The sequence below is a fragment of the Nuphar pumila genome, chromosome 5, assembly GCF_984573655.1.
Source record: "Nuphar pumila chromosome 5, dmNupPumi1.hap1.1, whole genome shotgun sequence".
In the NCBI taxonomy this organism is placed as follows: domain Eukaryota; kingdom Viridiplantae; phylum Streptophyta; class Magnoliopsida; order Nymphaeales; family Nymphaeaceae; genus Nuphar; species Nuphar pumila.
This window is the reverse complement of record NC_143253.1, coordinates 30,182,886-30,207,877: the sequence shown is the minus strand read 5'-3', so window position 1 is coordinate 30,207,877 and position 24,992 is coordinate 30,182,886. Positions and strand designations below refer to the sequence as shown.

The following is a 24,992-nucleotide window of genomic DNA, read 5'->3' as shown; positions in this document are numbered from 1 at the left end:
CTGTCACAGGGAAACACCATTTTGGCTTTCCCTGGTGACACACAGACGAGCGAATTCTGACACTGACATGTGAAGTCCTTATTGTAATATTTTTAAATATTAATTTATCAATTTTTAATTTTATTTCAATAAAAAGCTATTTTAAATGTTAAGATATTCAAAAATAGTTTTTATTGATTAAAAAATAAAAGATTTCCATGTCCTCATGTCCCATTTTGAAAAAAAAATCAAACTTTCGAGTTGAACCTGAATCCTGGGTCTTTGAGTCCACGAATCATTGTGACAGGAATTTGGATTTGGATGGTAAAAAGCTCATATCATCTCCTCTTTTTTACATGTAAGCGCATTAGGATATCCATCAAATTCAGATATTTGTCAGATTCGGTCACAAAAAATAAAAAACATATCTGCAACCGTTTATAATCAGATTTGGCTTACCAAATGCAACTAAACGGAATCAAATTCAGTCATACCAACTTGAAGGAATTTTAGGCAGGAACCTGAACCATCGAGCTGGGAAGAAACTCCCATCATTCTCTCTAGACAGATGATGGGTGCAAGCTGCTGGTTGATTCAGTTGATATTCATGTTGAACTCCACTTAATTTTTCATGTAAATGGAGATGAAGCATTGGCAGAAGATGGAGATAAAGCCCCTCTTTCATGTCTTTGGACAAGGGGACTTTCATAAACCACACTTTTGGTATCCAGAATCCACTATTAAGGTTAACAATAGAGGTCCATAAAACTGTAAGACATCAATTCAACAACCGTGGCGCTAACCGCTACCGCAGAATTCAACACCACAAGGTTAATGGGCTTGTGCACGACCATGCATGGTGGTCGATGACTTAGAGAATGAACCTCTTAAGATAATCCCAAAAGTCCAACGTAGTTTAAAAACTCATGTTCTTAGTTGCGTATAATCTTCTGTAGTTTTGAAATAGAAGTTGATGATCATCTCTTTAACAGAGCATAGTCCTCTACATGGATCACACCCAAAACACAAGGGTGGTGGATAAAACACATTCCCAGAAGAGTATAATTCTCATCAACACAAGGTAATTTGATGACTTGAGCACGTTACTTGTGAAGCATAATCCTCATAACATGAATACTGTTCCTGCAACCATTAAAGTCCCCCCAAGAAATTAATCTGAAACTCCACAATTTCACTGATCTAACATCAATCCTAAGTACTTGATCCAAACGCTTTCTAGGATCACTGTGGCGAACCCTGGCCAACTGAAACAGATACAATACCTCCATGGCTTTCACCATCAATGCTCTGGACCACCATCAACATCGATTTCAGTGGTTACAAGATCATCTTGCATCATCAGGTGCTCCCCACAAAAAAATTGAGTAGCACCACCATTATCCTGTCCATCTCTCGTCATCCATTCGAAGAGCGTAAGCAATGGAGGGGAGAACACAGGCAAGAGATGAATACCCGTGGACGAGGATGAAACCTGTCCCAATCTCTAACATCCAAGTTGAGTAATGGTGCTTCTTGGTCCAGCATCAATGAACACCACTTGCACGCAATGGCAGACAGTGATTGTTACCTCAACCATTCATTTTCTTCCAATTGTTAGTGGTTGGCACTACACTTTCCATCATCCATTTCCCAAATCCAGTAGACAGGGTTCCGGACAGCATAAGGTCCAGTAATATGCATTTCACACATCAACCAAAAAGGACAAAGAAGGCCAAAAGGTAAAAAGAGAACAAATTTTTCCATGTCTTTGCTTTCAAAAGACCCCATTTGGAGGCACAATTGTGAGTCATGAATACAAGGCCGTTTATTAATCATGGAGCATGTGAAAATATCTATATACAAAGAGAGAGAGAGAGAGAGAGAGAGAGAGAGAGAGAGAGAGAGAGTTACTCCAGTACCGCTGGAGCTTTGCAGATTGGACACCAGTTCTTCAACCGTAGCCAAACATGGATACAGGATACATGGTAACGATGATCACACTGCAAGTGGCCTACTTCATCTCCAATAACATACTCTTCCTGCAACCGAAAGATTTCATCAACTCTCCATAAATTTTCTAAAGTTCAGCGAGATTATCATGTTCGCTGCAGATATTTGTGTGGAATTTCTCCCGCAATATGAGCAGGTAAAGTGGTGCATCGATGACTTAGCGCCATAGAAAATAACATGGATCAAGAGGAAACACGCCAAGTCAGACTGACGTAGTATACTTTTGTACCTGACAAATGCTGCATTTCACATCATCTTCTCCACAGCTTTCGGTTCCAGAGACTGTAGGATCCAATGAATACAAGCTCAGATGAAGACATTTAGATAGTGCTTCTTCTGAAAGTGCTGTACTGACACTGCCCATCCTTTCCTCCAGAGCTAACAATTCCTGATTAACAGTTGACACTCTTCTGTAAGTATAGTAATCCTCCAGACACTTTCAAGAGGGAGAGGGAGAGAGATCACTGAGTGGGTTGAAAACTAGACTTAGACTAAGACCATTAGTTGGATATGGTCCTCAAAAAAGTGGCATAAGAAAGAAAAAGATGGACAAAATAGCAGGTATGAAGACAGTTTTAACATAAAGAACATATAGGAATAGGATCATACAAGAGATCATTAATTGGATGGAATGCACAAGGGTACAGAAAGGCAGCAATACAAATGTGGTAATAGCATAAGAAGGAATTTTGAATGCACCTATAAGGTTTCAGGGAACCTAATTAACAAACGCTAAGTCGGAATCATTCTTAGATTCCTGCTTTGTCTTAAGACTGGTGAACCAATTTGGTTAATCAAATAACAAGCAGACCAAATAAAAAGATAAAAATAACGGGAGAAATGTGAAAGAGTATGGCAACGAACAACTGACCTCATATGTCATGTTATCTATATCCATTCTCATATCTCTATGCTGATCGTTGAAACTCAATCCGCCAAGGAACAAATTTGTTTCAAGAACCAATAATTGCTGCCACACAACATATGAAAAAATTAGCCCACGTTAGACACCACCAAATCAATAGAGCAGACAGAGACCTCATATGTCAACTCTTCATCTTGTTCAATCCTCTCCAGTGCAAACAAGACCTGTGAAAATGGCCAATATTCAAAAGCTGGATTGTAAACACTAAGTTGTGCAGCCAGTTGGATTAAATGCTGATGCAAAGCCAGAAAGGCTTTCCACAAAAAGGAAAAAGGAAAGAAAAAAGGAGAGATCCCTCTATTCACCAAAATTGTGTGATAAATTGCACATTTTGCAGGTGTGATTCCGTCATAGGCAAGATCGTCTAATGCATATTCATTATAATAAATGATTCACCCGTTCATACAAAACCAGTAAACAGAAACAAAAGGTACCTCTGCAATCCCTTCCATGTTAAAACGGCGATATCCATCTCGGTCAATTGAAAGGCCACGAACCCCATGTGTAGTGCTACCCTCCTGATGAGTGCTTGGCCTACGAGAAATTTCATTTCTAGATTCAGAAATCCTAAATGAGTTTAGACAATCAATAGAGGATGATGATGAGGATGAACTGGCCGAAGTAGAGGAGCAATTTGATAACTCTAGTTGAGATTGTGAAGGAGGCAAACTAGTATCTGATACAGAAACAGTATTGGTGTTACTGCTGCTCCCTGACAATCTTATGTTAATGCCCTCACTGGGCCCTTGTCTGGTTCTAACTGATGTAACTCCTTCTCTGATTGCTGAAGATCTACCGTTCCTCCTTGAAGGTTGCAAAGATAGTGAACTTGATGTAAAGGACATATTACGGCTAAGGACGCTCCGCCTGCTATTTGAGGTAGCTATTGTGGAATTATTGATTACATTCTTCCCTCTGATAGATGAATTCTCTCCATCAGATTTTCTAACTCGACCAGAGTATCGTGAATCTGCCACTGAAAACCTGGAAGGAAGCACGTCGGATATTGAAGTGTAGCTGAGATTACCACGGCCATATCTACTGGAGTTAGCTCCTGGACCATGAGATGGAGCTTCAGAGGGCTCTCCAGAGTTTCTAGAAGAGAGGGAATGCTGGAAGATCGCCTCTTTACTGGAGGAAACATGAGGAAGTCTGTGATTACCTGGATCTGATCTTTGATACACTCGATTTCGAGCTCTTGAACTATGTGTTGAAGGATGATTACCAACCTCTGCTAATGTATCGTGTAGCAACAAAGAGCTCTCTGGAGTGGCAGTGTCTTCCATCTCTTCCCTTTCAGAAGTTATTGATTGGTCTTCTGATGTTGAAGACTCTGGTAATTCCACGTATCCCTGTCCATTTCTGCTTGAAGCAAGGTAGATTTCTTTAGAAGAGGTAGGAGTATGTGGCCTCCTATTAGCCTTTCTCAGACCAGTTGGGCTTGGAATTAGTTTAGAGGAGCTTCCAGCTATTGCCTTATTGCTAGATGCACGAAAGTTTGGTCTTGAAAGCTTGGGCTTCTCAGAAAAACCAATCTGCCCCCCATTCATAGAATTAATGCTGCAACCCAGACGGTTACAGCACTGAGAGCTTCTAGGCTCATGGTTTCCATCCCTGAGGGTAAGGCCAGACCCCCTTCTGGAGACACCTAGTACATTAGCAGCTTTCTTGCTAGGGTATTCATCCATGCTTCTCTTATGGCCCAGTTGAGGTGAAGACTATGAATCTAACTATGAGAAATCAAGCTTATTTCTTAATCCTGCAGACAGATGAGAAAATACTCACAACTATTCAATGATAAAATACTCACAACTATTCAACGATAAAAGCTTCTCCAAGAAAATACATGAACAAGAAAATCCTCGGTACTACACATGCACACACAAGCTTTTCTGTTCAAAGAATCCTTGCTGTTAGTACTCTTTAGACAACTTAATGAAATTCCAGATTGCTAATTTGTATGTATCAAAACATATATTAGGACTAGATAGACATCATACAGGGAGAAGTTGTGCATATAGAAGCATGTCATGTGCTCTTCAGTTGTGCAACTAGTACCATGTGGTTAACCATGATAACCAAGGCTGTAAAATGTATATCTTAACTAGTATTGTTGGCAAACTAGTATTATAAATGCCAAAATTTCACACCGCAGTCTAAAAACTTGTAACTACGGCAACATAAATTGGTAAAAATAATAAAATCAATAAAACAATAGATAAATAAATAAAAAAAATATATTCATGTTATATTTTCGGTTGTGAATGAAGCTAAAAAATCCTTAAAATTGTGTTCTATGTTAGCTTCTATAAAATTTCATAATTTATACACATTGATATTTCAATGATGAAATGAACAGTCCACAGAGAAGATCGCGACTGCAATAATAAAATATATAGCAAATTACATCACAAACCACACCACAACCAATGCAGTGTGTAAAATCCAAATAAAACACTTTTATCATCCAAAATTCCAAATCAGGCAAACTGTTCTCTCTCTATCTAATCTCAACTCTCAAGTCAAAGTAACAAGTGGGTGTTTTCTCACCAATCAACACAATTCCTAGTTATCATGATCATCTTCCTATTCATTTGCCGCACCCCCCCCCCACCCAAGGTTGTAACCAAGACATTGGTTTTCCTAATTAACAAACTGCGTTCTTTCAAAAGACAAACCTTTGATAAGAGGAACCTACATACTAAGTCAGGAAATCACCTTTGCTTGCTAAGTCTAGTGCACAATACCCTTTTTCCATGCCATTTGCATTTAGGGTGATTGGAGAGAAATGATAAAGGTATTCTCAAAAGCCCTAAAACCTCCACCTTAAGAAAGCTTAAAAATCTATCACAAACCTAGTAAATGAAGATTTGTCCATACTCTATGGGCTTAAAAATGATCCTCATTGACCAAAAGAGTCTGCCAGAAAGAGTTTCACAATTGTGACACCTAGGTGGCGTATCATAGGAACATTGATGTTTCATAATGTAATGTACTGTATTATGTGCTACAGAAACACATCAGTTTTGAGACTTTTAAGAACGCATAGTAATGTATAATACAAGTTTGAGTTTTCAAAGTCCTACACTGTTACGCTATGTTACAGCTTTTACAACACCATGACAACTCAAGGGAAGATGTACTGACAGCATCTTTCAGGAGCAAAACATTTCCTACTCTCAGATGAGTACCTCTTAAGATAGCCACAAAACAGTTCAGCCCAAATCATTACAACTACATCTCAGTTTGCAGCAGACACCTGCTTGACCCAGTCAAAATCTAGATGCACTCATCAGATGTGCATTTTGCCACCTCAAACTGGAAATCAGAAACAATCTTTTTCCCATGCTTTCCAACTGGTTTGACAGGGTGAAAGAAAGACAGTCAAAGAACCACCAATCAACATTGACAGAAAAGCCAACCTTCAAAGTATCCTGCAAAGTAGCTTCTGCCAAAATTCGAGGGCTGTGAAAACATGCAAATGAAACACTAATGCTGCAACTTCCACGATCTTGACCAATGAAATCTCAGCTTTCCACACATTGCCCTCCTCTTCCACTGTAAGGCTTCCTGAATAGTTTTATCACCGACACAGAGAAACCCTTATTCACCATACAGATATTTCATTAAACATCAAATTGTTTTACCAAGTCCATGGTCCACAATCTGTGTACATGCCCCCTTCCTGTACATGTACTGTTTTAGTCATGAGCAAAGGAATACAAAATCTCCATAATTTCACTTTTTGATTTCAAAATACTGATTAAATCACATGAAAATTAAACTTTAAGCTATAAGTTTGTCACAGTCAAATGGCAGCAACATGTCATCCTAACACCACGAATTGACATGGAGAGGCATGTAAACAGTTCAGGACTCAGAATAGTTAATCATACAGGTGCTATGCCATGACCTGCCTTAGTAGGAATGCGTGTGGGTGCACTTGTCTTATTTTGGTTTCAGCGACTGAAAAATAAGATAACAAGAACAAAGTGCCATATTGTGGCTTTAATTTCAAACAACAAAAAACAACTGAAATCCGGTTTGTGATTGTCCGTAAGTGCTGAAGATTTGAAACCTAATATCCACTAGCGATGTCCAACTGTGGTAATACCAAATGAACACCAAATGATAGGGAATGTGAAGGAAGCAACATCCCGAGACCTAAGATAACACAAGATTAATTCATCAACATAAAATATGAAATATTTTGAAAAATTGTCCCCAGGCTATGAGATACTAAGTGTGTGGATAAGTATTCATGAAGCGATGTGCCAGTGATGCTCTTAAACTGCTTGATGTCAGATAAACTCAGCAGCACGAAGACTGTCTGAAACTATGCATAAGCACCTTGCACAGATAATTAGTTCCAAGAGCCTATACTCATTGACAGTAAGATATGAATCATGCAAAATAAAAATAAAAATAAAAATAAAAACTACATCATGAGAGGCAAGTCATAAAGCGCCTTGGGCAGTCATCCAACTTTAAAATAATTAAGATCCCATACAAGATGCAAATGAAGCAACTTCAGAAAATATCATCTCATCTGCAAATCTTTTACACCCTGATGTATCATATAAACATAGATCAAAGCACCAAAATAATGGCATGTACTACATAGTAAGAAAATAACCTGGGTAAGGGGAGTTCCGCAAAACTTCCACAGATTGTCTACTTGGCTCCCATTGAATTTTTAAGTTTATAAGGAAAATGATTGCTTAGAAAAACAAAAAGCACAATGGTCTGCATCATGAGCAGCAATCAAAATCCCAATTACAAGCAAAAAAGGGATTTCCTCGAAACTGACACAATAACCATAAAAGGAACTTATTCCCGAGGTAATCAAACTCTGAAAATCAATTAACAACATGAAACATGACCAAAACCAATGAAATCGGAAGATGATGAAAACAAAGAATTGCCAAGAAACCCAAATACGCAAACAGAAAGTAGCACATGCGACCATTGAACATGAGTAAACTGCTGAGAAAATCAAACTTTCTTAAGATCATCAAATATGAGAATACAAGGTTGCACCCATGACAAACTGAAAACAATGAAACTGGAGGCTTGTCCAGACACCAAACAGAAATCCAAAAAGCAAGTAGAATCAGCATGCGTGCCGCGATAACTTCCAGGCAAAACATTCTTTCCACACCCTCATCAGGTTGAGAGAGAGAGAGAGAGACTCAAAAAATTAGTCTTCTATCATCAGCAAACTACTGATAACGTGTACAAGTCCTCAAAATCTAATCATACCTTCATAAGCAAGACACCAACAAACCATTACGCGCAAATTCTAAGCATAAAATCAAACATCTGCAGCTCAAATAAGATACCAACATCGTATTTCAATAAAACATCGATCGATCGCATCGGCTAACAAAAATATTCCCAAGCTACAATTCAAAGGAGAAAGAAAATTACCATTCCCACGATGAGGAGTTCCGAAAAACAGAAGGAACCCCAATCGTCAACGAAACACAAACAAACAACCGGAAGCAACGAACCTAAACAGGGGGCGCTTGGAATCCCGAGAACCCAATAGTCGTCTAAATTAAGAAACTTTGAACTATTCTAACTAATTTTGGGAGACGAAGAAGCTCTCATTTTCAAACCACCAGAATTCGAGGCGAGAAAAAAACGGCCCCACGTGTCCCAACACACCACACAAAACCCCTCCTGAAAAACCTCATCTCTTTCTTACTTCCACGCCACCGAATCGGCGAATCCCAAAAAAAAAAAACAAATTTTCTCTCCCCAACATTCCTCTTTAAAAGAACCAAAACCAACAAAAAAGCAACCAAAATGGAGTCGCCCAACGAATCCCTTTTCATGAACCAATTAACATCCAAACCCAAACTAAAAAAAAGAAAGAGCAACCCACAAATTCGATTCCTTAAGAGAGAGAGAGAGAGTACCCAGGAAAGGAAACCAAGAAGAACGAAGAGAGGAAAAAGTAAAGGAATAGCAAATTGGGTCATCATTCTGATACGATTCTCATATTTTTCCTCGAATCTCAAAATCGAAAAAGAAGAATGGCCATCATCGTCTTACCTCGTCCCAACTCTGCAAACGATCCCACAGAGAGAGATAGAGACTTGTGAGGGATCGATGATAGAACGGCCCACGGATGGCGTGTTTAGTACGCCAGAAACGATGAAGAGAGAGAGAGAGAGAGAGAGAGAGAGATCAAACGTGTGTACCAGATCCGAGAGAGAGAGAGAGGAGCAAACGTGTGTACCAGTTCAGAGGGCTCCCCTGCTTTGATCAGCGGTGGGGTTCACGAGGGAAGCGGGGTGGCCCACACGGGGGCCGATCTCTTCCGGCGTTTCGTGACCGTCCGATCTGCCTCCGCATCCGCATCGGGGGGCGTGCTCTGCAACAAAGATCGTCCGTTGAATGCGCTTAGCTCGCGGGCCTCACCCTACCCTCCCTCTCTCTCTCTCCGCACGTAGAGAGAGAGAGAGAGATGCTTTACAGAAAAAGAAGGGAATTTGTTTTTTCTCGCTAATTTTTTTAATAACTTATCAATTTAAATTGAATTTTGCAATTTAAATTACAAAGAAAAGAGTGTCATTGCTCGGGGGTCGTTTGTTTTACGCCCCCAATTTGGTGGGAAAGTCATCTTTCATATGAAAGTGATTCTCTTTCCGGCCTTAGAGTTGAAACAAATCCCAATCAGGCAGGGAAGAGCAAGTGAGGCCCACACGTTTCGCCACTCAAATAAAGGGTTTCAATGAAAATCAGTGTCACACCCCCATTGATCGGAAAGTTGGAGTAGGAAGTTATCTCGAATCCAGAGGGCGCCTAATTCTTAAAGAAAAGTAGGGCATCTGCCATTTTTATCATGGTACTTTTATAACAGTAATATTATCTTAAAAAATAGGATATGTTAAAATATTGGTTATTTTAAAAATATCATTTTTTTATTGTGTTATATGTATGCTTTTTATATTCTTCGTATGTTTTTAAGTTTTAATTATGCCAATATTTTCAAAGATTTTTCTGAGAAGAACAATTTTTTTTTAAGTTTATCGCAAGATTTTCCTTTGCCAAGAAAATCCCCATAACGAGATCGGTGGCTACGGTCAGGACTGAGCTCAGTATGTTCCACCTTCTTCCCTAGGTTTATTGCCTGTTTTATTTAAATCACTTATTAACCGTACCGTTTTTTTCCTAAACGTATTCCAAATACCCATTCAAAATATAAGATTTTTCTCCTTTTTTTAATTAATGAAGTCATTTTATTTGCTTGATTATTTGACTGAATAGTGATTTTCGGCATAAATATCGGTGACATTTTTTAAATTATTACCATATTTCAAAGTCCTTTATAATCTTAACACATTATGGTATTTTTTAAACATCATATATCTGGTTTTATTTTTTATGTTTTCTTATATTGACATATATTCTTTATATTTTTTAGCTTTTTTATATCTCTGACATTGGTTTGCTGAAAAAGCACGCGTTTGTAATAAGCCGGTCAAATATAATGACCCAAAAAACTTGACAGCTTTTTGTAAATAGATGTGAGGTAGGCACCTTTTTATAATTTTGTGATTTTTACTTTAATTAAAGTGGTTATCTCTTTCTATTTTAATGCGGTTGTGCTCACCTTTACTTGTACGGGGAAATAAACAAACCCTGCTTAGTTTTGGTGCTCTTATCTATCCCCCCTCCAACCACAAATATTCTTGTGTAGGGTCTGGGTCTGGGGTCCGACCCTAGAGCATATGTCTAGGGTTGGTAATGCAGTTGGGGTCCAGTTTGATCCCACCGGGCCCATTGGCCAGGTTGTCACATTTTCAGTTAGGGCTGTTGGTGGGTCAGGTCAACCTTACCTTAACCCTCTTTGACGAGGCATCAAGTTGGACTCATGATCGTAGGGTCCATACCCCTCTCAAATGACCTGGATCATAACTTACCTAGATCCATCACGAATGCTGAAATTTCATGAACTAGTGCATGTTTTCCATGGCATTTTTGTTTCACTGGGGCAAAAGTTGGAATTTTGTGTTGCTGATCTAAAAGCACAAGAATTTTTTGAATTTTGGAATTAACTTAGTTGTCAAACACATCACTACTAATTAATGGGTGCGAAAACCCTAGAATTCTTGACCTTTTGGGAATTGCCAGCAACATCCAAACTCATCACCGGGGTGCGTTAGGTTCGATCATGTGAGATCCACTTTCTAATACACCTTAAAAAGTAAATCTCATTTGAATATTACCTCAAAAGTAACTAAACATAAATCTTTGGTGGTATAGAACACAAAAAGTAAGCCTCATAAAAAGTAAGTTAGCACATAACTCAAAAATGAGATTTACAAAGTACATGAGGTCTCATAAGATTTGAAATCTCGTGAGATTTTGAAAGTGTTGAACAATATTTTCACTTTTTAAAAATGCAACAAACATGCCCTAAAGCAAATCTTATGAGCTTAGTATTTCTCATGGTTGCATTTTTGAAAAATGAAAATATTGTTCAAAAGATATTCATGATCAAAATCTCATGAGACCTCATCAGAAATAAATCTTACTTTTGGAATATGTGTCAACTCACTTATTATAAAGCTTACTTTTAAGGTTTTGTGTCAATTTTTTATATTTTTTTTTACGTTTGGTTGTTGTTAGGATCCTGTTCAAATGAGATTCACTTTCTAAAGTGTATTAGGAAGTGAATCTCATGTGATCAAACCAAACATATCCTAAGACACCCTCTTTGGAGGGACTTTTCCTGATTGTTGGTGGGCTCAAGGTAGAGATGCAAATGGGTTAGATCCAAGATGGGGTTTTTGCAATTATCAGCGTATTTGCATGTTTCAAAACTGAACCGTTTGCATCCCTAGCTCAACGATAGCTTGGGCACAATTGCTTTTCTTGTAACTTCACTTTGCATTCATACTTTTTTTAGGCTAGGTCAAGTAAAAAATGAAAAATGACGTATTGTATAACTAATTTGATATGTTTTCTGAATTTTTTTTATAATTTTTTATATTCTTCCCATGTCTAAAGTCACAAATATCTAGATTTAAAAAGACCTTTTTACCCTTCACACGTAAACTTTTTCTAAATATGTGACTTTTTTTGCAAAACGGTCTTTCTTCTTAAATCTATATTTCTTCGATATGAGGTTGAAAGCTTGTATTTTTATAGTTGTTGGAAAGTTAAGACACATTATTATAACTTTCATGTTTTGACTTAGAATCGAAAAACCCTCTAGGGTTCCTGTTTTTGAGTTCTAAAACCAGAATAAAAACACACTCTACAAACTAGAACAACCGAGCAATCTATCTTCATCAGATGTTTTGACCCATAAATTAAGGATTCTAGAAAAACACAAAAAATAAAAAAAGAAATTAGACAAAAATACATTTTCAACAACACCTGATTCGTTGAAAAATGATGAATGGGCACTGAGATACAACCCGATAGCATTCCTAAAACATGAGATGAACAAGTGTGATTGCGCTTGTTTTGTCTATTTTATGATATTTTTTGACCATCTGCACTGAAAATCTAGAAAACAATAAAAAGAAAAGAGAGGGACCAAGACGTTAGCTTTCTAATGCCAACAAGATCACCTTAATTTGATGAGCGATTGGGAAGAAACGTCTTTTAAAAGATAGACTATTCAATATAGGTAAGGATGAGGAACTTCACATAAAATATTACGATGAGAAAGTCCACATAAAATATATGCGAGGATAAGGAAATCTACATAAAATATACACAAGGATGAGAAAGTTCGCATAAAAATAAGTCTGAACATCATGTTAAACTCAAACCTTAAAACTTCACAAATATTTGACTAAGTTCATATATACTTCAAAAATTCTTATAAAAATATGTGTAAACTTAAAAAATTGCATGTATTTAAGAGAAAATTACATATTTAGGAGGAAAATCACATATATAGGAGAAACTTTGTATATCTTTAGGAGAAAATTACATATATATAAGAGAAACTTCACATATATTTAAGAGAAAATCACATGTTTAGGAGGAACTCTGCATATATAAAAGAAAAATCATATATATAGGAGGAAAATCGCATATATATGAAGAAAATCACATATATTTAGGAAAAAAATCATATATATATTTTCTACAAAGTAGTCTTTATTCTCAGATCTGTATCTCTTTGATCCAACATAAAAAACTTATGGTTTTATAGTTGTTGAAAAGTTGAGACATAGACCTATAATTTTTTTGTTTTGCGTCAGAGCTGAAAACCCCTGTAGGGTTCCCATTTTAGAGTTCCAAAATTAGAATAAAAGCATGCTCTATAGAATAGAATAACCGAACAATCTATCTTTCAGAGAATGTTTATCTCCAATCGCTCATCAGATCAAGGTGATCTTGGTGGCATTAAAAAGCTAATGTCTCGATCTGTCTTTTTTGTTTTTTTATTTTTCTCAATTTTCAACATAGGTAGTCTTTAAATAGCATAGAATAAACAAAAAAATGTGCAGTTGCGCTTGTTCATGTCTGCCGATCATGTGTAAGACCCATGATTTTTATCGAGTAAATAAACTTGCAATTTATGTCCAAAGTTATTTTTATAATTGTTATTCATATTTGGATCTCGGGAATCCTATTTGGATCTTCAATGGTTGGGTCCCTAATATCCAATTCGAACCTTCGATATCATGTTCGGATCTTAGATATCGAATCACAAACATTTGTAATTAGATAACCATTAATGGATTTTAGGCAAATGGATCAGATCTATGTCATTGGATCCTCAATATCATGGTTATATTAGATATTGGATGCAGGATGAATTCAGTGGGTCCGCGATGTTTAAATTAAATATTAATGGGGAAAAAATTCTATTGTAGATCTGCCACTCACTGGCTACCCGGATCCACGTTAGAGTGGATCCGGCATCACGGGTTGTGGGGTTCGGACTCGGACCCGACTGCAGTTATTAAAAACCCTGCATACCAGAATCATGTTGTTGTCCAACGCAAGAAGAGGGGGAGGTTACGGAGGGTCGAAACTGACTCCCTCTGCCTTTCGCGGAGGGAGGGAGGTCTTTGGGTCGATAAAAGGGGGCAAAGGGAAGCTCCCCCCTTCACTCTGCCATTGCTCTCTCTCTCTCTCTCACGCTTGACTCTCCCTAACGCTTCCTCTCTGAGTTTTCAGCATCCACCATAGGGGGTCACCTGTACCGAAGGATTTCCAACGGCCTGCAACCTTAGTCAGCAGCCAGCCTCCTCTTCAAGTCGTCGAAAAAAAAAAGGTAGGTTTCTATGCTTTTATTGCTAAGTTTAGATTGAATGTAGTCGTGGTTGGGACGGTCAAGGGGGAAAACCCCTGTCACACAGACGCTGAGTGTTGGATTTTTGTTTTGACTGCCGAAAGAAAAAAAATTACTCTTCCATGAAATTGTGGTTTCTTGTAGTCACGATGCCCGAGCGTGAGATCCATGGATGGGTTTCTTTCCTAACCCTAACTCGAGGGGGTTTCCGGTTCTTGGTGTTGGATAACTTCAGTTTTTAGGGTTTTTTTGATTCTTAACCCTAGAAATTGGGGGTTTCCTATTTGGGAGCTGATAAACCTAGATTTTGAAGAGGGGAATTTGATTCTTGGATGTTGGGTGACATATTTGAAGGTTCATTCCGTTCCAGTGATTGAAAACCTGAGTTCTTTTCTTGTTCTTGGTATTGAAAACTCTAATCAAGATGTTGGGTTCCCTTTTCGATCTTTTCCAACCTGATTTTATATGACTGTTTCCAAATAAGATATGATAATTTCAGAATCATTATTGTATTTGGTTTTGACAGTTGAATACTGAAAATCGCATGCCTCCAAATAATCAATTATTTCTGTTTATCATTCGTGTCTTAGGGTTGTGTGTGTCTGATATGGTTAGGAGTGTTATTGAACCTACGATTTAACCTGTTTGAAGACTCCAAATCTTCTGATTTGGGGATGTTGAACCAGTAACTAAGGGGGAAATTAGCTGGCAGTTTGCTTTTGTTTCTTTTGGGTTCAGCTGAGTCATCTGGGTTACATGATGGGCTTCTGAATAAATATCTAGTTGATGTTTATTTTTATTTCTGTGTAACCCAGCATGTTAGTACTAAACTACTGATTTATGATTTTAGTATTGTTTCCTTTAACTGTAAGATAAGCATGTTTATGAACTTTACTGTAGCCGTATGTGTCTAATTCCATTCGGTGAACACATGTATCTGATTATTTCCTGTTAATCAATTGGTGTCTGATTCATGCTTATGTAGTCTCCTGTGAGCTTAAGCTGGGTTTGTTTTGTTTGGCAAGAAAAAAAAATGTCCAGGTTAATCTTTGTTGATCGACTAATGTCTGTTTCATTTTTGTATAACGTGACTTGCTTGCATTAAATTCCAGTTAGCAGAATGGTAAATATGTCGACTAGTTTTGTGAACTGAGATCGTTGAGTATTTTTCTTTGACTGCAATCTATCAGCATGTACTTGACAATATATATATACATATATATATATATATATATATATATAGACTTGAAAACGAAATGCCTAATAAACTGTTCTAACTTATTTGAGGTTGATGAACTAGGCTTTACAGAAATTGGCAAACATAAATGAGATCAAACATTTGAGCAAATCTTTGAATGATTTAGAATCTTATGCATTTACCCAGTTGCATCTGTCTGAATAATAATACTAAGTAGTTCACATCCATAGTCATAGATGTTGCATCTAGAACACAAAAGAGGGACACCTTCGTTTGGGATGATGAAATGTGTTACTCATCAAAATTAATTTGGGGGTTATTGATTAGAGTATGAGATTTATGAGTTATGCTAGTATTTTGTGTTTTTCTCAAAGCTGGAATCTGTTACGCTGTGTTAGTAACAGTATCTCACTATGTATTAACAACTTTGTGTTAATCTGAATTCTGTTATTAAGTGTTAAATTAATACTTTATTAACCTGTAATCTGTTGCCTTGTATAATTACATAACCATATGGTAATAACCATACTAAATTCAGAAAACATGTGCACAACTGAGTTGTATCAATATCTATAATTATCTTATGCAAAAAAATATATATCTGAATAAAGGCTAACCTGTGATTTTGATGTGATCATTCAATACTTACTAATATGTTTGTTTAGGCACATCATATTTCATTTTTTGTTCCAGTCTTTTACTATGAACCTGCTAAAAGGCTGAGTCTCCTTTACATATGCTCTCTCTCAATATCAACTGTAATAAGATATGATGCGGTTTAATAGACTTTTCCTTATAATCCAAAGTATGTTGGCTGTGATTTTAGTAGGACTTATATGCATCTAAGTATAATTCTTATTGTGATTTTTAATGATGTATAGGATATTTATCCAAGTATGGATCTGACGCTATTACCATTATGGGAATACTCTGTTTTCTTAAGAAGCTACATATAAATTTGATGCCGGAGTGATTGGACATTTTAGTAGACATTCAAACTCACGATAGGCTGCATAATAATCTGATAATTTATGCCTGTATAGAAACAGATTAAGTGTTTATTTGAATAACAATTTAGTTGTGCATAAAATTGATATGTGTATAAACTGATTATAACACCATTGAGATTATATGGTAGGATTCCAAGTGATCCATTTGGGTTTTTACCTAACATATAAGTACCGATGGAGATACTTGAGTCCGATGATTTGTGGACAATGGAAATTAGGTATGTCAAGAAAACTTAAACTAAAGGGATGTGTGTTTAACTGCATTTTTGTCTGAAAATGTATGATTTAAAATTGCTTGTAAGCAACATGTTAATTGTGTATGAGGAATGAGGTTATATTGGTTCCAAACATATGGTGGTGCACTTAGTGACATATGGATATGTGCTTTGCCTAAAGGGGCAATATGAATGGATTACCCGATGCGGGTACTGGGGCTATTAGCTTGTGTGTTATGGCAATAAAAATGATGAAAACTTAGTCATAAATGTTGTGTACCCGCGAAATAAGATAAAATAAACACTACTTAGAACAGTTAGGTATCACATTGCATAGAGTGATTATGGAGATAACTTCTTGTTCTTCCAACATGCCTTATATTTTGAGCTTGTGAGATAATTAATCCTGAAATGTATAAATGTTGAAATGGCATAACGGTTAATGATGTCAATTCATCTGTTTTACTTTCAAGGTAGCAATGTTAGAAATGTTATAGCCGGTGATGTTGTCAATTCATATGTTTTATGTGTTTTTGCTTATGCTAAAGATTCACACTTGGCACCCACATCACATACTAGATTCATGATATACCTGCATTAAAAGTTACATATTTTCTACTTAGACAGTTGTGGTCTAATTCCTATAATTTTACCATTTTCAGGTAAAGAATAGAGTCTTGAGCGGCTGCGGGATGAGGCATCGGATCAGGATTTTGGATTTACTGTTCCTGAGATATCTTGGTTTTCTATTTAATTATTAGAACATGTCATTAAACTCTGATGTTATTATTTATTTGATAATGAAATGAAATCAATGTTTTGACTTGCTCCCCATTGTAATGTTCCAGAATGCTTAACCTTGTAGTATCCTTATAAAAAAAAAACTCAAAAATTTGGCTTAAGATTTCGGAGCGTTACAACATGCTTTTATTTCAGCATTAAAAATAAAAAACAAAGACCGTAGAGGAGTTTTCGGTTCTGACTCAAAACATAAAAGTTATAGGCATGTGTCTCAACTTTCCAAAAACTATAAAAATGCAAGTTTTTGATGTAAAATCTGTGAACAAATACTGTTCTGCAGAAAATTGTCACATATTTGAGAGAAAATTCACACATATTTAGAAATCGCATGTGCGAAGGGTAAAAAGTTTTTTTTTAAATCAAATATCTATGATTTTAGAAATGATGACAATAACAAAAAATATGGGGCATTTCAGGAAACTTGTCAAATTAGTTGTACAATATGATCATTTTCCAAAAAAAAACCATCACTCACTACATATTGGCATCCCTCTGGTTGATAAAAGGTCTTCCCTGCTCATGGAGGAGTATACCTAGATTGGGCCTTACAACAAGGGACACTCCCTATGGATTTCAAACTCTTGACGTCCCATCAACTTGGTGACATTCATGAGTCGCTCTTACCAAATAAGCAGAGTTCTTGTGTGTAAAACCCAAAAAAATTTGATAATTTTTTGAGAAATAAAGAGAAAATTATTGTTTGGATTTTTGTCATAATTTAATGTAATTTATTATTGAATTTAATGTTGAATTTCCATTTATTGTGACATTCAGGAGAAAGTGAAATTCAATTTAAATTTGAGTGTGTATTTTGAATTAAATTTGGGTTCGAATCTAATAAATGGATCTCTGATAATGGATCTTGGATATTCTAATATATAAACCTTAATTTGAATTTAAATTCATTTTGGATTATAAATTGAATTAAATGTGAATTTAATTTAGGAATTTGGTAGGTTTAAATTTTGAATGAAACTTGGATTTAATTTGAATAATTAAGTTGAATTTAGATGTGATATGGATTAAATATGCATATGAAATATGGATTAATTGAATCATTTAATTGAGAATTTAATTTAGGTTAATTTAATAAAAACAAACCTTGGGTGGTACAGCCCCTAAGTGGGCCCCACTATAGCATTTGGATATCCATGCATATATGGATCCAATTGGATCAAGGAGAGATTTCAAGAGGGTGGGACGTCCCTACCTCTCTCCCTTTAATATTTAGTTACTTAATGGAATAAGATTAAAAAAATAAATAAAAATAACTAAATATGGTTTCCTAAAGTAAAAAGGAAAGGTAAGTTAAATTTTAATTAGCTAGGGTAATAGGATAAATCATAAAAAGCAATTTTTTGACTTCTACCCATGTAGAGGACAAGGTTTGATAATTTTATAAGTTACCAAACCCCATCCAACGTTTTGAGTAGAGAGAGAGAGAGAGAGTCTTGTTAAGAAAAGAAACAAAAAAATAAATAAATAAAACAAAAAGTCAAAAGTTTAAAAAAAAATGGCAATTGGCTAGAGTGAAAAAAAAACAAGGTTTTCTTAAACTTTTTGGAAAGTTTGAAAATAAGACGGGACGCCCCCACCTTAGTGGGCCCCTTTAGGCAAGGCTGGAACCTCTTTAAGAGGTAAGCCATATTTGTATATATATTATATAGTTATATTATATAGTTTACATAATATAAGCTTTAAAACTTAAAAAAAAATATAGTTAGTTAGAATATGAAATAATAATGAATTAATTTTTAGAATTTACAAAAATGTTTTTAGAAACTTTGGACTGAAATTGAGATGAGTTTTAGTCGGTTTAGGAGGTTGAGAAAATAAAAAAAATCATCCATGGGAGGAACTCACGCCTCCCCCTATTCTACTCTCTCTCTTTTCCCTCTTGTCTTCTTTTCTTCCTCCACACTAGTTTGGAGGCCTGAAACTCCATTAATTGAAGCTTGGAGAAGCTAATCTGGTAGAAGGAGGACAACCAACCGAACTCTGCATCTACGGTATTCAGGTTTCATTTTTTAATCCCAGCGATTTTTAAGGTAAGGTCTCACTAACTTTGAACCGTGTACAGGCTTGGGTACACGATCTATGCTTGGGGTTGCATTTTCTATGCATAATCTGATCAATATTTGGTCAAGATCTAACTTAAATCTTTTTTTGAAATGATTCTACAAATAGGTTTTTGGGAGTTCGATTTTGAAATACCAGATTTATTTATGGTTTCTTGATATATTTATTAGATGAAATCATGATATGTTATTTTGATCTATCTTAGAATCATGTTAGGATGGTTGTATGCAAGATTCTGGCCCAAACCTTGCATTGATCAGAGATAAGAAGTAGGCCCTCTACAAGTCAAAATCATGATTTTGTTTGAGATAGTGTCCCTGTTTTGATAGATCTGTATTATAAAAATTAGACCACCTTGAATATGAGGTTGTTTTACTTTATTCTTGTAGAAAATGAAAACTAACATGATAGAGAATCTGCAAAAAAAATTCTTGTGCATTGATTCATTATATTATGTAAAATAAAAATTGTGTAACAAGGCCTAAAATCTATGTTGTTCTGAAATAGGTTCTGTCGAGGAACAAAAACAAGTTTTGGTACATAATATTTAATTAAATATTGGGAACAAATCTGATTCTAATTTTTGGTATGTTTTCTATAGACAAGAAAAGTTATATTGAAAATAATTGTTAGATTTTATTTCTATGTTTAAGTTGGCCAAATGGACTGTTCAATAGATGTGCAGATCAGAAAACATGTTCTATCATAGAAAAATAGATTTCAGTGTCCAAATTATTATAAATTTGTTTTATATGATTTTGGCATGAGGTCTACGTCTATGTTTCGGTAGGACATATGGCTATCTACTGATTTTTTTGAGAGCTAAACTTGTTATATCTGATTTTCGGCAGGTTTTATTTGTCAAGTAAAATTTTGTCTGCATAGTCTCCAGAGTGAGACATGTATGTGTTTGATTGTTTGGGTTTCAGAAGTGTACCCTATAAACATGAATTGGTTTCAAGGGTGAACCTCATCTGAAATTAATTTGTTTATGCACTTTGTATGAACATTAGATAGTATGAAACTGTACCTTGGCTTTTGTGTTTGTTTTTTATGTTTCTATGCATGTATGACATGTAGTTTGAATACAGAGTATATCTATGAGTTGAACATGATGCTTTAATGCCTTGCATGATGAAACTGCATATAGCAAGATTAAATTGTATGTGTCATGTATTGAATATATGATATGATTGTGCTATAAGATATAGAAAAGATGCATGGACACATGGTTGCAGTTCTGTGGAACCCTTATAGTGTCAGCATGCATGAATTAAGATATAGTGTTGTATTGAATTGTTATTAGTATATGTTACCAGATCCAATTTGTGATTCTGGGTATGCCAGGTTAAAATTGTTATTAGTGTATGTTACCAGATCCAATTTGTGATTCTAGGTATACCAGATTGAACTGTTATTGGTGTATGTTACCAAATCCAATTTGTCATTCTAGGTGTACCAGGCTAAATTGTAATTGGTGTATGTTACCAATTTTAAATTACGATTCTGGGTATACCAGACGGTATCATATTTGGTGTATGTTACCAGATTCATTGTAAATTCTAAGTATACCTTGGCAGGGTGTATGCTACTAGATATGGGAATTCTTGGTATACCTTAGAGGGGTGTATGTTATTGGATCCTGGAATTCTGGGTATACCTTGGAAAGATGTATGTATTTGCATCTGGATTGCAAATATATCTTGAATAATTGAATGCTAAGCATAAGTATGATTTGATTTGATATCCTATGCGTGAATATGTTTATAATGTCTCTATGTTTAAACTGTAATATGATTACTGTGTTAAATGCATTTTTCTTATATACCTAGTGTTGTATGTGATTCATTGTTAGTGTTATCTTATTGTGGACTCGGATGGAGTTTGACTCTTATATTATAAATGCAAGTATTCAATAGGCATGTTGGACGCGATGGCGATATGCTGCGAGGTTATGCCAAGAGCCTTTATTTTGAGTTTTGGATGGTGTTTGGGAACAACATTATAAGATGGGTTGTTTAAAAATTTTAAACTTTGATTTATAACTTGTGGTTGGTTTTAATTCGATATTTGAGAGCCATAGTTTGATTTTAAAGATGTACCTGTAATCCACGAGAAATCGTTAACCTTGGCATTTATTTTTGCTGATTATTCTGGTTTTATGATAAAAGGGTTAGTCTTTGGATGTCTTCTGTGCAAACTTAGTTCTAGAGGGGCCTAATGCTTGGTCCATTAGGGGTGTTGCCATTGATAAGGCATCTTATTGTTAAAATGTAAAAAAAAAAAAAATAGTCATGTTTTCGAGGCGTTAGAGGGCACCTTGCATTACTACTTGGCATGTGGAACAATTTCAAGTAGCTAGACATGTGGAACAATTAAAAATGCACACTGAGAAAGCTAGATTTAGCTGGGTCTGATCTGGTCCAATGCAATATGAAACCATCACTGGTTAAGAACTGACCAAATTTGGGTGGTTGGGTTAGTCCAATTCAAAATTCCACATAGATATTAAAGTTCATAGTTGGCATATTGGTTGTAACGGCTCAAAATATTAAATTGCGTTTGCAACTAAATATGATGGAAAATATTTTATTCAAAAGCAAATAACAATAAATAATTATTTACTTTTAATAGTAAATACTTGGAAGCCTCAAGAGAAGAAGCATCAAGCAAGCACAGATGGGCCACATCTTGCTGGTTGCAATGCACTTTTCAATACAAAAGTGAACATAATCTTCAAGAGACCCAACTTTATTTTTTTTCATGAGAAACAGAGAAACCATCTTCAGGATCAGAGACCTAGTTGTGCTAGCTATGCCTACCGTAGTTATGGTTGTTTTTCTGATGGTGCAAACCAGTGGCACACCCCTTTGCCCCAAGGAGACCTTGCTTTGGCACGAGGAAGGGGCGTAATAATACTTTCGCCCTTTATAATAATGCAAGTGGCTGACCTTGGAGAGAATGGAACCCTGACTAGCCGTCTAGCAGCCAAGTCCCCTTCCCACTACACCAAACCCCTTGGAGCTTCAAGGGACCCAACTTCTAAATTGTGTGCAATCTGCAAAGTCTGTGAACTGCTTTCTCACTTGAGAAAATAGATGTTTTTTTTTTCTTCACATGAGAAAGTTCTTTAGAGCTTCACAAATGTGTGATCATTTCCTCCAAGCAAAATGCCCAAAAAAATGTATGTTATTTTCACAGGTGAGAAAATATGTCTGAAAATTCTCTTTGCTCTTTGGTCTTAAGGAAGCAAACCTCAAGGGCGGAGGCCTATTTTTCTCTACTCACAAACGTATCAAAAATTTATGATGTAAAGAATATATACTTGTCGAGATTACTTAGGGAAACCCCCCACATTGGTGACATCACATTCTAGCATAAGCTTCAATTATGCTGAGACCATCAATATGACATGTTGATAAGATTAGCAACACCTTTTGGCAAATTGGATTGTTTCAACTTTATCAAAAGCAATTTGAATTTATCTCTAAGAATTTATTTAGCCAAGACAAATCTTTTATACCTACATGACTGATATGGTCAGGGTTTTTGGCTTTACTTAATATTTCTCGAGGGCCTATTTGGATGTCATGAAAAAACACAATTTCTTGCAGCTTTCATGTTTAGGTGGTACTAGGAAATAGGAAATAGGTCAACAGGTCATGTCTTATCTGAAAACCTGATAGCGATCTCACAGTTTAGGGTTTGGACTAGGGGTGTCAATGGGTTGGGTTTGACCCGGGCGCACCCCGTACCAAACCCTATAGGGTCAGGGTTTGGTGATAAAAAAAAAGAGGTCCTATTAGAAACCGGGTCAGACCGAAAGGGTCAGATTAGTATATGGAATCGGGTATGGTTTGTGACATTTCATGCCAGACCCGGGTCCAACCAGAGTTCCAATCAAGACCCATGATTTTTCAATATAAAAGATAAAAATATTATTTTAGCGGGTATGAACAGGGTCTGGTTCACGTATTTCTTATAGAACCTGGGCACGGTTTCTCTTATAGTGGACCTGATAGGACCTGGGTCCAGACCCAGTATCAGCACCTCAAAAAAAGTGTCCGAACCAGATCTGACCCATTGACACTCCTAGTTTGGACTTACTAAGGTAGTTCCAAGTTTTTATTCGGGTTAGATGAACAAGAACCAATAATACATAAGCTGGATCTGGCTTAAATTTTACAAATCAGAGCCTAGACCGACCAGACATACGATTAAGATTGAAAATTTCATGTGTAAAATTTTAAGAAAAATGAGAGAATTTGCCTGGATGTGAACTTAAAATCATAATCACAACAGGAACTTAAAACCATAATCAGAAAAACTGAACCCTAGTTCGTGATAGAAAACATGAACTTAAAATCATCCAAACGCTTCATTTTTCTTCGCTTTCAACAATCAAGAGATGTAAAAACTCCAATCCCGACCTATTCTCTTGATCATACGACGTCGATCAGAAGAAGAACAGGAAGAATGGAAGGGAGCCCTAATTTCATCAGCAGCCTGAATCCAAAAGTAAAAAAAAAAAATCTTGATCTAAAAAACGTCAGTCCCTTGCAGTACAAAATCACGATCTCTCAGTCGTCCCAAACACCATACCAAAAAGCATGATGCAAGCGATGGAGTGAGGGATCCTAGTTTCTCGAAATTCGAGGAAGGGAAGAGATCTGGATAGGACAACGGGACATCCTCTTACTGGATTCCGGATCCAAGCGTACCATCATCAGAGGTCCTTCGAGTGTCGTTCATCACACGATGAACGGCATCCAACCACCAGGCATTTCATCTTTGCTTTCAGCCATCTATTATATATCCTTTAGGTGCCATTTATCTAGTGAGTTTCAGGTCGGACCGGGCTCTTAACGGATTACTGTCAGAAGAGTTCACCCTCATGTCATTTAATTTAACCACGCAATGAATGGAACGTCATCTACAATGCTACAGATGGACTTCGTATTTTTTAGACGGGTTTCACTTTTTTTTCAGAACCGTTGATGGATTGAATCAACATCTAGAGTTTGCAAAATGAACGGCTGAAAACGTAGATTCATTCATGATATTCCGTGCCAAATCACTTTCACCGTCCACAATCTACACAAGGACCACGAGATGAAGCAATAGACGGTGAAGATGTCATCATCTGCTATGCTCTTTATGTAAACCCAATGATAGGATTTACGAGATTATATGTTACTTTGCTCTTACTTACAAAACACTAAAGAAAGCAATAAAGCAATGGAAATGCCAAATAAATCAACTCACAATAATTCTACGAAGCAGGTTATATGTCCCCCCCCCGAACAGGGCAGTTAGCTACATCTCATGTTCGGGGTCCCAAAGAGCACCACGTATGTAAGCATGTGCGTCTCGTATCCCCATGTTTGTCAGCATTAATTAGCGTTGGAGTTTGATGCGATTGCAAAGACTTAAGTACCCTCTTCTCCATTGGTGCAAAAAAAAATGACGATTCTTGAAAAGGAGTGATTGTAAAGACTTA

At 36.3% G+C, this 24,992-nt stretch overlaps 1 protein-coding gene and 1 long non-coding RNA gene across 6 annotated transcripts; one reads left to right on the top strand and one right to left on the bottom strand.

The window, feature by feature from the left end:
* Positions 1 to 1,718: 1,718 nt before the first annotated feature.
* LOC149837275 (uncharacterized) lies at positions 1,719 to 9,366 on the bottom strand. Of its 5 annotated transcripts, none has more exons than XM_090005935.1 (7): positions 6,337 to 9,366; positions 4,077 to 4,673; positions 3,349 to 3,968; positions 3,028 to 3,078; positions 2,861 to 2,959; positions 2,219 to 2,377; positions 1,719 to 2,018 (listed from the first exon to the last, which is right to left on the bottom strand). In XM_090005935.1, the coding sequence occupies exons 2-7, from the start codon at positions 4,600 to 4,602 to the stop codon at positions 1,887 to 1,889; spliced, it is 1,587 nt and encodes a 528-aa protein (XP_089862061.1). In that variant the 5' UTR covers positions 4,603 to 4,673; positions 6,337 to 9,366; the 3' UTR covers positions 1,719 to 1,886. The 5 variants fall into 5 exon arrangements, with proteins under 5 accessions (XP_089862061.1, XP_089862058.1, XP_089862057.1 ...); XM_090005932.1 differs by having other exon boundaries at positions 3,349 to 4,673; positions 6,106 to 6,599; positions 8,975 to 9,111; XM_090005931.1 differs by having other exon boundaries at positions 3,349 to 4,673.
* Positions 9,367 to 13,899: 4,533 nt separating this feature from the next.
* Positions 13,900 to 21,677, top strand: LOC149837274 (uncharacterized). Its single transcript, XR_016432092.1, has 2 exons — positions 13,900 to 14,171; positions 21,412 to 21,677. It is a non-coding gene; the product is annotated as an uncharacterized LOC149837274 (long non-coding RNA).
* The last annotated feature ends 3,315 nt before the right edge of the window (positions 21,678 to 24,992 follow it).

Excerpts from the sequence above, each read along its gene's own strand:
- LOC149837275 (XM_090005931.1), bottom strand. The coding sequence starts at position 4,602 with ATGGATGAATACCCTAGCAAGAAAGCTGCTAATGTACTAGGTGTCTCC. Across the intron at positions 2,960-3,027 it reads ATGAAGAGTTGACATATGAG|CAATTATTGGTTCTTGAAAC; the intron begins GTCTCTGTCTGC and ends GTTGTGTGGCAG. Across the intron at positions 2,378-2,860 it reads TAGATAACATGACATATGAG|GAATTGTTAGCTCTGGAGGA; the intron begins GTCAGTTGTTCG and ends ACTGTTAATCAG.